Source organism: Solanum stenotomum, chromosome 12, assembly GCF_019186545.1.
Source record: "Solanum stenotomum isolate F172 chromosome 12, ASM1918654v1, whole genome shotgun sequence".
Lineage (NCBI taxonomy): Eukaryota > Viridiplantae > Streptophyta > Magnoliopsida > Solanales > Solanaceae > Solanum > Solanum stenotomum.
The window spans coordinates 35,380,655-35,398,234 of NC_064293.1; the positions used below are offsets into that span (position 1 = coordinate 35,380,655).

Genomic DNA, 17,580 nt, shown 5'->3' on the forward strand with positions numbered 1-17,580 from the left:
TTTTTTTTAAAAAAAAAAATTACCAACCCACCCCTACCAACTCCCCAACCCCCTATCCCCAAAAAAATGTTAAAAAAAAACTTTCTTACTATCCCACCCTTTATCACTTATTTTTTGTTTGTGTGAATGCACATCTTTTACTCATTTTATCCATTTAACTACCCACTTTTAAATGGATAATATGGGTATTATTTGTTTTTACCTATTTTTAAATGAGTTGGATACCCAACCCATTTATAATGGGTAAATATGAGCGAATACCCATATTAATTACCCATTCTGCCACCCCTAGATACAACTCACAAAAAATGTCAAAAAATATCTCATTATCCCCGAGGAGCCTTTAACTTATGGCATGTATCGGACCTTAATATATATTCGGATATCAAATATTTATACCAAAGCAATTTTTTAATTTATTATAATATATAGTGAAAATATACATTAGTTGATTATAATTAAGTGATTCAAGTATATGTACATATATATAATATGCATTTATTGGTTGAATAGTCATCCATCAAAATAATAACCAGTAAATGTATAATTTTTTAGGTTATTATGTGATATACATATAAAATATACAATTTTGATACAAAATAGTATATATATTAGGTGATATACGTATAAAATATATAATTTTGATACAAAATAGTATATATATATATTTGATTAGTGAATGTAATTTTTTTTATGTAACTTGCCCAAGTTTTTATCCATCGGACCAAGAGCGACAGCCATATAGGGCCAAATATTATATTGTTTATGCGTGATTAAAATTATGTATAAAAGAGCTAATTACATTATTTCCCTACTATTTTTCAAATAACAAGAATTTCTTAATATTTATGGATTCCGGATACATCACTAGACTTCCAGATACTTATGGGAAGGGATGTATTAGAGAGGGATATGGCATCCGGATATATAAGTGAGGAATGTATCCGAGAGGGAAGGGATGTATCCGAGAGGGAAGGAATGTATCCGAGAGGGAGATAGGAATGTATCACCGAGAGGGGAGGCATGTATTAGAGAGGGGAGGGATGTATCCGATAGGGAACGAATGTATCCAAGAGGGAGATAGGGATGTATCACTGAGAGGAGAGTGATGTATCTGAGAGGGTATGTTTGAAATTTTTTTAAATGGTAGAAAATTTTAGAGATTATGATAAAATAAGATGTGTATTTAGGTAATTTTTCCTAAAATGATCTTTTAAATATATATGTAGCAGATGTGGAATCTCCAATGACTTTTTTTATCGATTTACTTCTTCATATTAAATCCGATAACTAAAAAACTCTGACTTCACCATTGCAATGGATCTCAAAGACAATAATTTTCACTAACACTTACAATGAAAGTACTATACAGATTTGAGACTGAAGATAATTATCAATGCAACTATTACAATGATTGCGGTTAGTCTATGTTTCCCTTTCAACATTTTTTAAAGTCTTTAATATGGCATCGGAAACTTAAACTGAAATACACATTTAAGGAAAGTACAAAATCTGATCAGTATATATCACTAGTATAATAGTTGTTCTAGCAAGTTGAATTTAATTTGTTTGAAAATAGTTGAACATTTTAGGGGAAAAATACGTGACTATATCTCCAAATCTGCCCTTATTCAATCAGTGGAGGTGTTATTTAAGTGAAATGTTAGTGGATAGATAAATGATTATTTTAACAAATATTCTAGAAGGCAATAAGGAATAATAAAAAGAGAACTAGCTATTACAAGATTTTATAATAAGGAACAAATGTTAAAAAATGGAACTTTAATACATCAACTAACACCTAGATTATTAAAAAAAAAAAAAAGAAGGAAAATTACAACTGAGCCTTTTCTCTTATACTTTTACAAAATGATTAAGAATATAATTGAATAATATTTGAAATATGAAAAAGAGGCATATTAATATTCAAAGTATTGCACATAACGTCCTTCTTTTTTGGGGCCTTTTCTTCATCTTAGGGGGTCGCAATGCTACCTTAATTGCAGTATCAAATACAGCTTTCACATTCTGAAAAAAAATAATAATAAGATTGTTTATTTAGAGTGTAATTATTGTTCTAATTATTGATTAATCATAACGGAATTGTTAATTAATACCTGCTGAGTCTTGGAGCTGCACTCAATGTAGGCAACTGCTCCTATCATCTTTTTCAACTCCTCTCCCTAGTTAAAGAAACAACAGAGTAATAAGCTATTTTTTTTGTTAATCACCGATCAAAATTTTTTAAAGTATAGTTAGTATAAGTGACTCATTTTATGTTGTAGAGATTTATGTTATTTGTTTGAAAAGTTGACCACAAAAACTCATACTTTTATAGTAAAATGAAAAACTTCTTGTATATATACACATATGATGATATACAATGATATCCTTTTAAAAGCTTTTTGTATACATATATAATATATAATGATTTCATTTGCTGTAATTTGTCTCCACATATACAAGCCAAACCACTCGATGGCTAGTACCCGCTTTGCGCGGGAAAGTCAGACAACTCCATTCCCAAGATCTCTGATTAACGATGGAGGAATACTTATCGGCTCACAGCTACCAGGCATCAAGATATATAATGTATCAATTTGTTTGGAATTAAATTAAGACCTTTTTGTTTTTAGAAATTTGCTAATGATTGCAAGTCAATAATGGGACTCACCTGGGCAGTTGATATAGGAGTAGCCCCTGGATGATCACTTAAATATTGTTTGTCTTCCCTCAGGTCTAGCAAAATTAAATTTAAACAGGTATAAATCATATTGCACATTAGGTTATAATATGTGTTTTGATATATAATTATGACAAACTTAAAGATAATGAAATATTAAGTTGGTCTTACCAAGTTTAGTTCCCACCAGAACAATTTGTATAGTAGGAGCATAGTGCCTTAACTCAGGAATCCACTGTTTGATGATCAATAATTAGAACTTTTGGTAAATAATTATCAACAAATAAATCACTAATGGACAGGACTAGAAATAGAGGGAATATCTTTGGATCATCTAGTTTTACGGTGTATAAATAATGTATACTTTATACAAAATATACATATGATATACATCCATATACACAATATATACAGCCAAAGTGTATAAATGGTATATACTTCGGTCATGTTGATAAACTAGATGGCCGAGTATATTTACTTAAGTTCCCAAAAATATAAATACACTAACCTTTTTGTAAATGTTCTCATAGCTTGCCTTGCTTATTAGAGAAAAAGCAAGCAAAAAGACATCAGCTCCTCTGTAACTTAATGGCCTTAGCCTGTTATAGTCTTCTTGTCCTGCATTTCACAATCAACTATTCAACAACACACAAAATCAAAATGAAATGTTCTTATATACCTACAAACAATATCCAAAAATATTCCCTCCAATGATATAAGTGAGGAATAAAAAAGACTCATAATAGAATCAAAATTTTATATATGCGCCCAAAGGTATGGTCTAGTGGTCAATGAAATGGGTCGAGAACCATGAAGTTTTAGGTTCGAATTCCATCATAGACAAAACAACATTAGTTGGTTTCTTCTTATCTGTCCTAGTCTTGGTGGACAAAGTTAACTGGTACTTGTTACTGGTGGAAGCTAATAGATATCCATGGAATCAGTGGAGATGCACGCAAACTAACTCAGGCACCACGTTATCAAAAAGAAATCATATGTGAAATAAATTTAGTATCTACGTACATCCTACCCTCCATAGAACTCCAACTTGTGGGACTACACTGGTAGATTATTGTTGTCATTGCTGTGAAATAAATTTACCTGCAGTATCCCAGAGGCCAAGGTTAACAGTGCTACCATCCACCACTACATTTGCACTGAAGTTATCGAACACCGTTGGAACATAATCCTATGGAACAACATTAATCTTATGAAGTTAACAACTCGTATACATGAAACGAAGAGAAGATTAAAGAAAAAAAGTGAATAATATTACCGTTGGAAAAGTATTACTAGTGTATGAAATTAGCATACAAGTTTTCCCAACAGCTCCATCACCAACAGTAACGCATTTGATGAATCTAGCAGTAGTCATCTTCTTATAAATTGGTTATTTCTTACAAACTTACTGCTTTGTTTCTTCTCTACAAGTTTTTTTAAAGATGAGAAACACTTTGTTTTTATTCTTCAATGATACATCTATCTTCTTAGCTAGTATATATCCTTCAAATACTTTTTTCTTTTCTCCTAATCATAACACCAACTTGTTTAAGTTAAAATAAGTGGATTTTGAAACTTAATGAAAAGATATTTGGCAATGTGGAGAGGGTTGGCATATTGGATTATACACCTAAGCAATCATTGCTTACACCACCCTTTTTACTTTCCTTTAACTTCAAGGCCAGATAGCCAAATGAAATAAAAAGGGGTTAATTTTTTTCAAAAAGAAAGTTTGTAAAGTAGGTGTAGTGGTGAGTGTTGGTTGGTTTAAGTGTTGAACAAGCAATTGTATAAAGGATCAAAAGAGGGGAAAGGTTGCTTAATTGGACTATATACTATGATGATCAAAATAGAATATTTCAACAAATGGAAATTAAAAGTAAGTAGGGATATTTTCATAAAAACACGTCCAACACAACAATTTTCATCCACATATATAGTGACCTAACTTTCAAATTATATACCATATGGATTAATTCAGATAAGGGTTGAAAAACATGACTCATTTTAGTTACAAGTTTAAGTCGGGCAACTCATAATTGAGATTGAGAGTATAAGAGTGTCTTAGTTCAACTCGTTACGAAAACAAGTTTAAAAAATAGATTAAGAGAAAGACACATGGGACTAGTTCACTTTATTGTTTCTGCTTACGTCTAATGAAATTCACAATGATTAACGAACTTAATGTTCATATTAACTAAAAAGAAAAGATATCTGGAACTAGAACCCAAAGAATCTTTCATAGGTCTACTACCGTTACTGCAGTTCAGCTGGTCAGTACAACATTTCAAATGAGTAATTGTTGGGTCAACTGTTGTACAACAGCTTGGCTACTGATTCAATCTAACAAAGAATTCAAGCATACCAAAGGACAAGGAAAAAATTAAATAAACTCATTTAGCACAAAGGCTATTATCTTATTCAAAGGCACAGGAGATGACACGACTAATATGGGAAGTGCAACAGAGGTAGCGGACTATGATTCGTACTGGAGCATAATTTGGGATGAACAACCAAAGTGAGCCAGGTCAAGAAAGCAAGTTACACAGCAGCAATTTGGCCGCTGTGAGCAGTGCGGCAACAGAGAGGAAAAGCATACGCATAGCTTGAACTGGCTATGGGAGAAGTCAGGTAAACTCCGCGGAACTTGCATTTAAATTCCTGCAACAATTGGATTTTAGGTGATCAACTCCAGAATAGTCATAGGCTTTCCCTACACTGTAGTCGCACCAAACTCACAATTTCATCAAAACACTGTTCAGTTCTGATGATACACGTCTACTACGCTCACCCAAGGTGTGTGACATAAGTAGCCAGAAACTTGATAGTCAAGTTTGAAAACAGCTGGTGAATATCACTATTTTATGCCAAGATTAAAGAGAAATACAAAGTATGGAGCCAATACACGAAGAATCAAATCACATATATATAGTGGGGCGCATAGAAGTGGAAGGAAAGGAACCTCAGTAACACTTGAGGTCGTGTTTTCACTCTGCAGCCAATCAAACACAGGGAAATAAGGGAGAACCACTTATTTTCTAAGGAACATTTTTCATGAATTAAACATTTTTCATACCAAACACCACAGTTACCTAATACTGTAAAATAGTCATAGCTCAATAATTCAACCAACAAAAAAAAAGTATACCCTTCCCATGATTGTTCATGTTAAGGCCAGAACTATTGTGTATACAAGATTTAGAGCTTTAAAGTATACTTCCATGATTTCATCTATAAGATGTCTACTTATAAACTAGACAATAACATAAATGAACGGTGAAATATAAACTCCATCATTAGCCAAATATTGGTAGGGATATATCTTGTACTTGGGGAATCATTCATAGTACCATCATATGTTACTTGCGAGCTTCCGACTTCTTCTGTTCTTTGGCTGCACAGAAAATATGCAAACATTAACCCTAGCAAATAAAGGAAGAGAATCTTAGACAATCAGCGTGTAAGTACAGAAGAATGTACCAGCTTTCTCCTCCTCTCGCTTTTTGGCAGCATCTGCTCTTTGTTGTCGTATGAGAGCCAATCGTTCTGCAAAATTACGAGATAGAATTAGAAGTAGCACTTTGCGATCAATAACAGAAGAAACACTGGTTCAAGACCATGGCACATCATTTCAAAGTTCATTCATATCCAAGTTCTACAAAAGTGGAACAGCACAAAATCAATATATTTTACTTTTAATATGTGCCCAACCAGATGACAACTTATCCACTTCAAACTTCACAACTCAAATACAGTCCTTCACATGACCACATATTTTTTATTTTTTTTTTGATTTGCACCGGGTGTCCGAGTCTCTTTGAGCCCCGACTAATCCCGGGGGTGCACAGGCCCTCGGCAAGGAGTTTCCCGCAAGTGCACCACGGTTAATTCAGGTTTTACCCAGTCCGATGGCCCTCAGAAATTGTTTGCACCTAGTGGGTTTCGAACTTGAGACCTTGAAAGGGAGCAAACCCCGGATGCTCATATTCAAGTAACAAGACAATTAAAATTAGACTTAAGAATAAAACTTGGTTCTGATGACAAAAACCTCAATCCATCCACCCAACACCTCAAACAATCTATTAAGTAGAGAGAACGAACTACAAGACCAGATAATTCTAAACAAAACAAATTAAGTCTATTGCTAGAGCATTGCTCTGTGATATTACCTAAATCTTTCTTAGCTTGATCTGTTTTTCCTTGTTCTTGCAGCCTCATATACCTCTCATGAGCTTGTTGTTTCTCTATCTCTTCCCTGTGAACAATTACCATGTAAATTAATAACGACATAGAAGTTAAAAGGACCAGGATATGTCACCAACTATGTTACCGTGTTGCATGTATCGGTAATAGAACTAATACACAAGACTTCAGATATTTCTTCCTTCTTTTAGCTTGACTTGTCAACACCCCAAAGAACACAAAAAATGCGATATAATTTCAAAAATATAACAATAACAAAAGGCAACAATTGTTCCCACTGTATGTAATTCAAGTTCATTGACACCCATTGACCACACACACACACAAGTAGCTGGGATTTTGGATAGAGCGAAGAGTATTTCACATGCAAAGAAGCAGCTATCTGCAACAATGGCCTGGGAATATAGTCTTGTCGCAGAAAAATAATAACTTATCCCGGTTTAAATTCGGGCCTTTAAGGTGTTCCGTGAGATTTGGCACATCCTGAACTTCCTAGACGTTGACAAACTCTGGCTAAAAGAAATAACTTTGGAAAAGATATTATTCCCTGTACATTCTCTCTGACAAAGGTTGATTACAAGTAAAAGGACCAAATCCTTTCATCTTGAATAAATATATCCCAACATCCTAGCAGTCATATGTCGTAATCATTAGAGTGGTGCAGGCAGTTAAAAAAATTGATGATAGAGAAATCCCAAAGATTAGTGACACAAGGTGTGAAACTCAAAAGATGCAGGACAGTAAAAACAATGAGAAAATGAAAAAAATATAGGGCAGTTGCTGAAATCCAAGAACAGAAAAGGGAGGGAGTATTCATGCAAAACATATAGGAGGCATACAATAAGGCTTCTTTATCTGTGACTTCATTGGGATCGTATTTTAAAGGAAACACAAAAGAAGGTTCAACTAACCTTTCACGTCTTGAAAGCTCAGTTGTTTTCTCAATCTGCACAGAAAATGCCCACATTCAAAGTTACATCCAAAAACAATTAAATTGAAGTATTGAACAAATGCAAGTTCACCGTGCCCCATCTTACATCAACATTTTTAGCTTTCACGTTCTTTGGCTTCACCAAATTGGGGTTCTCAATTTCAATGATACCCTGGGTACCTTTCCGCTTCTGTTTGGAACAATAAAAGAAATGAGCCGTCTGAATGTACATTTTCCACAGCCACAAAGCATAGAGGACGCAAATTTCCAAATTAAATCAATTTCAACTTTGAAAGTGAGGATTCAAATAGTCAAAACCTCAAATAACTTGAGATTTAAGTATAGTATTTGTCACAAATTCTTATACGATAAGAAGTGCACTAGTTTTTCTAACTAAGGAAATACAAAAAAAGATTAAAAAGTAGTAGTTGTCACAAACCGCCTACTCTTTCTTAAAATGTAAAGAAAATGAAGCAATGAATCATAGATAACTGACCTCTCCATCAGAATCTTCTTCAGATTCCTCTTCAGATTCCTCTTCGGATTTCTCATTTTCCTCAGCTTCAACCTCTTCCTGAAGACCTCAAATTGATCACGCAGAGCACACAAATATAGAAGTTAAGCATGAAGACAATACTAATTATAAAGGCAATTTTCTTTCATCATATATCAGATAATTCATATTATTCAAATCATCAATCTCAGTTTACAAGCACAAGAGAAGATTTTTGATGACTGAGATATATTAACATCTAAGGATACAACCATAGAAGAAAATAGAATAAACATCCCAGGCACAACGACAGCATGTCCTTAGAAGGGTAAGTTAATGAGGATGTTTTAACTATTAATAAGGCAACACAAATGAAAAACTGTTTACAAGATAATGATCACCCGTTTGCACACACAACACAAACGTGACCGACTAACACATTCTAGCTCGTCATGAGAACACATTCACATACCACAAATTGTATTATTTGATAGTCAGACAATTCTTCTCTTACCACATCAAAAAGTTGATCGCAATAGCTATCATTTCACATGGTTATGTTTCATAAAGAAGTTAAGTTTTGAAGTTCCATGCAGTACAATAACCAACATAATTCAAGGAGAACACCCTAAATAATGTTCTGAAACTGACCCATCAGTGCTAACCCCTCCTTACTAACATGTATGCATAGACTAACTTCTAAAAGAAAGAAAGAGAATATAAATGTATTAGGAGCCCAGAAAAACTACAGCCGGAGATATTCACCTGCTTAAACGTGCGAGGACGTCGAGAAGTACCAGCAACTGCAAAATAAAAGCAAATATCAAGAGCGACTTAGCAGAATATGTGCAGTTCATTGCAGACATCCCAACCATGCCAACCATGCCATGTTGGCTCCAACATATCAACTATTTGAATTAATAGATATTTATAACCAGTGCCTTATTTAATAAACAGACTCGAGATAAAGCAGCCTGATCCCACAACTTTGCACTAGCATACAATTTTCAAATGGAAGAGATCTTGTTACACCAGTACATGTATGGGAAGACGGAGAAATTGCATGAGCGAAGGGAGGGGAAATAGGAAGAAGGATCACCACTAACAGGAACCAAAAGATCATAGGGTTAGAGTTTCTTCATCATGCATGAATGAAGTCTCCCAGGTTCTTGAAATATTAGTTTGATGTTTGTGCTATATATCTAAGCCACTCTTATTTGTGTTGTAGGTAATGCCTAAAGAAAAATCCTTTCTCCATTAAGTGTATAAGCACATCAATCTGATATTTCAAGATACTGTAGTTATATTGCACCAGGCATAAACTGAAAACTGAGTTTCAACCTATTAAAGGATTCTACACAATGAGAAAAATAACTACTTTACGCTTTCCTCAAGAACCTGTTTTCTCATTCAAGTTTCTGCTACCAACACAAAGTAAAATCCTTCATGGCACACACACAAAATGAGCACTGCAAGGTTTATGAACATACAACTTCATCCATAATTTTTTTTAAAAAAAAACATATCTACAACTACTTCAACTATCCAACTAACCATCAATTATAAGCAAACCTTCACTAAGTAAATTTTCAAACATACTCCCAACTAATTGTAAAAAGCAGCGTGAAAATTCAGCTAAATTCACCTAAGATAATAAAATTCTCCTACCAAATCTACCATAAGAAATTTAAACAAAATCAATTAACGCAACAGATAACGTTCAATCTCCAATCGACCTTTTACCCAAACAAAACAATTCGAATTCCAAGTAATAGATCTCAAAAATTGGTATAACAAATAAAAAAAGGAATCAACTTGGCAGTTCGTAAAGGTAAGTAAAGGAGACATACGCATCTCCTCAGGCGTGGAGAACTGGCGGCGACCAGTAGGCTTTCCCTTGAACTTTCCTCTTCCCATAGCTTTCGCCTTCTCACTGAATGAATCAAAGTTAACAGAAGAAGGAAAGCCAATTGAAGATGGAAAATCGAAGGGTTTGCTAGTTTTCGGAATTTCTTCTCTGCGCAAGAAAAAAAGGTATTTTCAAAAGAAGAGAAATAAAGGGAAGAAAAAAACCCTAGCTTTTTTTGGTGAGTGGGGAATATTTATGGTGCGAATGCTCGTATATTAGAAAGTTGTTGTGAGTGGGAATCGAACATTAAAAGCGTTTTTTAACGATCACAGAAAGAATATTTATTCCGAATGGATTTGGGCCTTTTCGGTATGGAAAAGGCTCTTAGAATTTTGGGTTGGACCCCTTCCTGGACCTTCGAAAATATGTGTCACCTTTTGTATCGCGTCAAGAGAAATGACATAAATAAGATTATTGCTTAAAGAGTTTTATTATCGAATTGATCTCGAAATTGGATCCTGGTGTTTTTAAGAGGGATCTAAGTAAATAGCAAGAAGAAAAGAGAGCTAAGAGAATTATTTTCTAGATGAAGTGGTGGAGGTACGTTGTACTGGAGTGAGTTGATTAGACATGATATGATGTTATCGAGGAAGTGAAGTTGATAGCTTTAATTTCATACAAAATTAAAAATAATACTTACAAATTTCGTGAGGTTAGTTTTTGCGATCTCATAGGGTTAAGGTTGGTTTGAAAAAGAGTCGAATCCGTTTGGATTGACTTAAAAGTTGGTCAAATCTACTTTTAAGTCAGATTTTGACTTCTGAAAGTGTTTGGCAAATATACAAAACAACTTAAAATAAGTTACGAAGTGTTTGGCAAGGTAAAAAATGACTTAAAATAAGTCAGAAACCAAAAGTAGGTCTCCCCCTACTTTTTATTTTTTACTTAAAAGCTATTTTTTTAAGTCAATTCAAACGGACAGAATTAGGAATTTAAAGAAAGGAAAAAGGACAAATAAACTTCCCAAATTATCGTAAATGAATTTACGTGTACTCTATACTATGCTATTGAGATACTAGTGTCTCTGCCGTCCAAAAAGTAGGAGCACTAGTGTCCACTTTTTGGACGGTAGGAATATTAATGTCTCAATAATATAACGAAGGGTATACATATACCATTTACGATAATTGGAGGTATATTTATCTTTTTTCCCTTTCAAGAAAGAATTCTCCTTTCTATGAACGCCAATTAGTTTTTACAATGTTGTTGTTTCATTGTTTGCACAATTAATAAAACTGGGCCAGGTCATAGTTAATTGATTAAAAAAAAAAAACTTTACAAAAGTATAAGCAGATATTAACTTTAATATTTGTACATATTCAAATGAATTAATTGACATAAATATATTATTTAAACAAAAATCACTAAATTCACATCAGAATTACTAGCTCTGCCCTATATATATAAGTACATTTCTCATTTTGATTAACTAAGTTACAATCAAATATTTACAGGTTTCAAGACCATCTCTGGTCTGATTTGGGAAGAACGAACCTTTATTCATCTTGATAGGTCTTCTCATTTCATTTATTTTTTATTTATACAATAATCAACCTTACTATATTTTAATGCATAAATGATCTCAAAGAATTAAACGATGCAATAGCATAAGTTACAATTCAACTTACTTTATGTAATAATGAAACATAAAACTTAGCTAAATTGTGCTCTAACATATTTTAAGATCTAGAAATATATATATACATCTTTTAACAGTGGTGGCTCTACAGCTTTGAAAAAAAAGCAATTGCCTTAGGCCCCAAAATTTGAGGGGCCTCATTTTTAAAAAAATTAATAGGTTATAAGTATTTTTTAAAAAAAATATTGAGTAGTATTTGTAGAAAATAAAAAAAAATTCATAAAAGAGCGAAGAAGTAATAGAAGTTTGACAAATTATGAATAGTATGTCTCAAGAAAATATTAAATAATTAGCTATAATAAATTTTATAAAAAATATATATTCGAATTGAAGGCCTTCATTCGGATTTGGCTTTAGGCCAGCAATTTATTAAAGCCGCCCCTGTCTTTTAAAGAAAGGAAAAATTCTTTTGGCCAGAAAATTTGATGAGAATTTGGCCAGAATGGTATTTTACTTATGTTATTTTACCTTTTTAAATATTTTTATCCTTTTAACTTTAATATATTTTAATTAAAAAATAGAAAAAAGATCAGTTTATTTTAAAATAAAAAAAATATTATAATTTTTTAAATTTTCTGACCAAATTTGTGGCCAAATTTTTAGCCATTTAGCATTACCCTCGAACAAAATCATAAGTTTTCAAATATCTTCATAACTAATCTCTACAACTATACTTCTTTTGAGTATCAGACAAAATTTATATCTTTGATTAGGGGTGGGCATAAATACCGAAAAATCAAAAAATCGAATCGAACCGAAAAAATTCGGTTCTTCGGTGTTTCGGTTGGGTGTCGGTTTTTTTTTGGAACTTCGGTTCTTCGGTTCGGAGTTCGGTGTAAGGGTCCCGAAACTACGGTGCACCGAAGAACCGAGTTTTATTAAATAAATTTAAAAGTATTTATTATATTGCTTAAGTTTTAACTTTACTTGGCCCATTTCAATTTTTATATTTAGATCCTAAACTTAAATAGCAAAAATTTTAATAACAAAATAGTAAACCCTAAAGACCTAAAGTCTAAACTAAACAAAACTCAATTTAATTCAAGTTTGAGCAGCAACTTGGTGTTTTTACTTTCTACTTTTTTTTATTATTTTATGTTGTTACTTTAAAGTGAGAACAACAAATTGATGTTCTTACCTTTTATTGTTAGACGGTTAGTTGTTACTTTGAAGTTTGAAGTGTAAAGTGAATAACAATTGTTACTTTATCATATTCTCTCTTTATTTTTGTTGACATCAAAAAATCGATTTTAAAACACCGAACTAAACCAAATCGAAGTAGAAAAAACCGAACCGAACCGAACCGATCTAGTTTGGTTTGAAATATGGTGCACACTTTTCTAAAATCGAATAGCAAAAAACCAAACAAAAATTTGATTAAACCGAATCGAAGAACCGAACGTCCATCCCTATCTTTGACCATTCATTTTCCAACGCGTTTTCCAATGCATCATGAATTATTATATTCCCAACAAATTAAATTGGAATATTAAAAGCTTATAAGGAAATAACTACCACTATTCATAGCCATCCCATCACTACTGAATGCTTGCCATCCTCTCATAATTGACTGTATGAAAAGGACGCAATGGGTCTACTACAAAAGAACATTAAAAAAAAATACTTTCTTACACCTTAATTACTTATTCATTTTTAAATTGACATATCTATTTTAAAAATAATGAATAACATAGTTAATTTATTATTTTACTCTTATTAATTATGAAGTGAGTGAATTAAAAACTTAAGATTTTCAAAAATTTCTATATTTTTAAAAGTAATTAATTGAGGATATAATAGATAAAAAGAAATTATTCTTTCTTAATTTATTAAAATAGACAAATATAACTAAAAAAAAAAAATAGACAAGTAATTAAAGACATATGGAATATTATCAATCTTTTCGTGCGTATATATATATCTAAAAAATTAGTACGGACAGAGGAATTCAATTCAAGATTATTGATTATAATATGCCCTATCTTCAAAGAAATATTATTTTATTCAATAAGCATAGTGCATGTATAGTAGTATGTCTTTATCTTACATGGTTTAACTTTTAACATATTGGATCTTAATTTATTACTTAATTGCATTGTATCTTAATCTACTTGTACGATATAACATGGTTTAACTTTAACATATTGGATCTTAATTTATTAATTGTATCTTAATCTACTTGTTCAATATAATTAAGACACTACTATATATAAATACACATAGATAAAATCTTACCGACATTAGTTAATTAGATCAAATGTTGCTATAAGTTTTAAAGACATTTACAAAAATATTAAGTGCTACTTAAAACGTAAATTTAATATTCATTATAACTAAAGATTATTTTCGGAGAAAAAATGAGTATCTTTCTTCCAACTTTTATCATTGATCGATGGATCAGTGGAACTATATATTCATATTTTATTTTGTAACTAATTACTACCTAGTACTAATTACCATACATTCTTATCTTTAAGTTTTGAATTCATTTAACAGATATTTACTACTTGTTTATAAAAATATCCAATTTGAGGGTTGAGATGTTTCAATATATTCAATTCTTCATTTCTTTACATGAAATAATTCATCGATTAAATTTATAACTCGCCTTATCACATCATGCATGTGAAATATATCTAACATATGAGTAAATAATAAATTTGATCGAGTTCTTTTTAACGATAGTCATAAATGATGTGCTAAAGGGTCTGAAATTTAATTAAGTACAACATTTAAATAGCCCTTCTTAAAAACATGTATACAAAATTAACAAAAACAAGTTTAACTTAAGGTGCAGAAAGTACAACTTAATTACAACACACTCATATGTATTATTGCATATGATGTGTTCGTAATAACCCTTTTATTCAAACATTACATGGAATTAAAGAAATAAAATTAAAATAGCAAGTACATTAAACTCCAAATTAAATTAAACCTCAGCCACAACTATGTCATACTCCTCTCGATCATTGAGAACCCATTTTCCATCTTCTTGCTGAACCATTCCTTTGTTCTTCACAGTCCACCAATTTGCTGGGACAAGATACTCACTTTTCAATGCACCTGAAGATTTGTTAACAAGTGCGATATCGCGATCCACCTCTAGTTTAAAACCGGTTAAAAGTCCTATACCTTGAGTTCCCGCAACTCCATGCATGTAACACTCCAAATTATGCCATGTGATGATATCTCCAGGGAGATTTAAATAAGGGGATTTTGTGGTGTCGATTATTATTTCCTGCCCAACGTCGAAATATCCAATAGGTGGGTATTTCGGAACAATATCCAATATGTTATGAATTCTCATAAGGTGAAGGTGTTTCAATTTGTTAAATGCGTTTAAAAAATTGAGATCTCCAACTTTAGGACTTGCAAATACAAAAGCTGTCACTGGGAATTCCTTCCCATGACTTGACTTGTTGATTTTATTGTAAGCTATGTCAACTGCATTCAGAGTCGCAAGGGATGCACCTAGGCTATGCCCAGTCACAGTTATGCTCACCTCTTCATTCTTATATTCCTCGACCAATCTCTTCACTTCTTCAAGGACCTATACGTAACGTAGTCTTTAATTATAAGTAATTAAATCAAAATATATGTAGGAATTCAAGGTCAAAATTATATATACCTGATCTCTAGCACTTGTTTTATTAAACTTTGATCGTGCACTTTCTGATGTATAAACGTTGTAGAAGCCATGATGCACCAATGGTTTGAACAAAGGAAGTAAACCCCCATCACCAAACACTTTTGGTCCTGGAATTTGTAAAAATTGAAGGTCATTAACCCACTCCAGTGTCTGAATTGTTCCTCTCCAAGCAATCACAATATCCCTCCTTCCTAGTGAAACTTTACCCTCATCAGTAGCCACAGCAACATATCCCATAAAATTCGACTCCTTACTCCATGCTTCTCTTGACAATGATTTCGTAATGAAAGCATCAGGAAGTGGAATTGATGAAGTAGCATAGAAATATTTGGTTACGCGATACTTCGATGGGTCAAGGCCAACATTAGAAAAAAGATTTTCCATAGAGTATCTGCTAGCTCCGGCATATTTAGATACTTTATCAGAAATGAAGGTGTCGTAAGTCACTTCAGCTAATTCTCCATATTGAATGATATATTTACGTAGATCAACATCCAAGGGGTTTAATAACCCTTCCCAATTGTTTTTCCCACTAAGTTCCTCCCATTTCTCAGCCATGCTAGACATTTTTCTTTTTCTTTTTGTTGCTCTTAGTTTTTTCTTGGTATGTGAAGTACATTAAGCCCATGAATTTATACGGAAGCAACTTCGTTGATCTCTAAGGTTTTTCAATTTTCATGCATGAAACACGTTTTGATTTATTTTTTAAAATTTTTTTGTGAATTATTGTCATAGTCCAGTAATAAATGATTTAACCAAGAAAGCATTAAAAATAGTACTAATAAAATAATGATTTCCATGTTGAATTTCTGAACTACTACCACCATTAACATTTCGCTGTTTGGCCATATGAAGAACATTTTGGCATATTTGAAATAATATATAAGGAGTGTTACCAGCAAGGTTGTGGCAGAGGGGTAATTACTTCTCCATCTTTAATCAGAGGTTTCAGGTTCGAGTCCCTCTAGGAATAGAGTCACTTTGTGAGACTTTTCGGCGGGTATCCAAATTTAATCGAGCTCCATTATGAATATTGAACATCGAGTGGGAAACTGTGAGTATCGGCGTTTAGGTATTAATTTATGTTTCTAATTTGTTTTAATACAAAACTTAAAGTAGATGATAGAGCTTTGTATTTTTATTTATATGTAAATAAGGGATCCGGCTCCACTCCATTTCCCTTCCCTCCATTTTTCCCAAATTCTTGCTTGGATATGAGACACATGACATAGGTAAAAACTAATGATTAAGATTTAATTGAATAAACATAAGATTTTAATTATGATTTAGATAATTAATACTTCATAAGAAAAATGTCAAGACCACAATCATAATAATATATTATCTTGTCCATAAATATATTTTTTCTTTTTTCTGACTAGTATTGTCTTCTGTTTTTGTCCATAAATACATTATAAAATAAATTCTCTTTTTCTAATTATTTTTTCCCTGCGAGTATTTTTTTCTATTAATTATATGTAAACTAATTTCAAAGAGAAAGTTCAAAGTTGCTTTCTAAGACTTACTCATTTTTATTTTAAAAAACAAACGGAAGATAAATACTCGTAGGAAATTTTTTAGAAAAGAGAACAATTTTTATAATTTATTTATGGACAAGATATTATATTGTTATGATTTATGATTATGGTATTATTATTTTTCTTACGAAATATTAATTATCTAAATCATAATTAGAATATTATTTTAATCTATTAAATCTTAGTCATTGATTTTTATCTATGCCATGTGTCTCACATCCAAGCAAGAACTTGTGGAAAATAGAGGGAAGGAAAATAGAGAGGAGCTGGATCCGTAAATAAGCTACTTATTGAATAGTTTGAATTTGTAGAGGGGAAAAGTAAGTTCCAAATTACATACTATTTGACAATAGAATAACGAAAATCATATAATATAGGTGGATTTCATCACTTTATTAATGCATTGGTAAGATACACCAACCAACTTGCTGATTGTTTTTTCCGACTACCTAAACTTATTACTTAACAAACTTCATTTTTAACGTGCGTGCATTTTATAATATTTGATAGAATGATTTTCATTAGGCGCGGT

At 32.1% G+C, this 17,580-nt stretch overlaps 3 protein-coding genes across 3 annotated transcripts; all 3 read right to left on the reverse strand.

The window, feature by feature from the left end:
- Positions 1-1,734: 1,734 nt before the first annotated feature.
- Positions 1,735-4,412, reverse strand: LOC125847852 (rac-like GTP-binding protein RAC13). The gene is made up of 7 exons (XM_049527565.1): positions 3,960-4,412; positions 3,785-3,872; positions 3,192-3,301; positions 2,855-2,918; positions 2,675-2,739; positions 2,118-2,183; positions 1,735-2,028 (listed from the first exon to the last, which is right to left on the reverse strand). Exons 1-7 carry the CDS (start codon positions 4,056-4,058, stop codon positions 1,927-1,929), a joined length of 594 nt encoding a protein of 197 aa, XP_049383522.1. The 5' UTR covers positions 4,059-4,412; the 3' UTR covers positions 1,735-1,926.
- A 1,359-nt stretch (positions 4,413-5,771) lies between these two features.
- Positions 5,772-10,450, reverse strand: LOC125848827 (uncharacterized). Its single transcript, XM_049528768.1, has 8 exons — positions 10,161-10,450; positions 9,076-9,113; positions 8,314-8,391; positions 7,924-8,007; positions 7,798-7,832; positions 6,853-6,938; positions 6,164-6,229; positions 5,772-6,077 (listed from the first exon to the last, which is right to left on the reverse strand). Exons 1-8 carry the CDS (start codon positions 10,225-10,227, stop codon positions 6,043-6,045), a joined length of 489 nt encoding a protein of 162 aa, XP_049384725.1. The 5' UTR covers positions 10,228-10,450; the 3' UTR covers positions 5,772-6,042.
- A 4,176-nt stretch (positions 10,451-14,626) lies between these two features.
- Positions 14,627-16,176, reverse strand: LOC125848822 (phospholipase A1-II 1-like). Its single transcript, XM_049528762.1, has 2 exons — positions 15,490-16,176; positions 14,627-15,411 (listed from the first exon to the last, which is right to left on the reverse strand). The coding sequence occupies exons 1-2, from the start codon at positions 16,075-16,077 to the stop codon at positions 14,791-14,793; spliced, it is 1,209 nt and encodes a 402-aa protein (XP_049384719.1). The 5' UTR covers positions 16,078-16,176; the 3' UTR covers positions 14,627-14,790.
- Between the last annotated feature and the right edge of the window lie 1,404 nt (positions 16,177-17,580).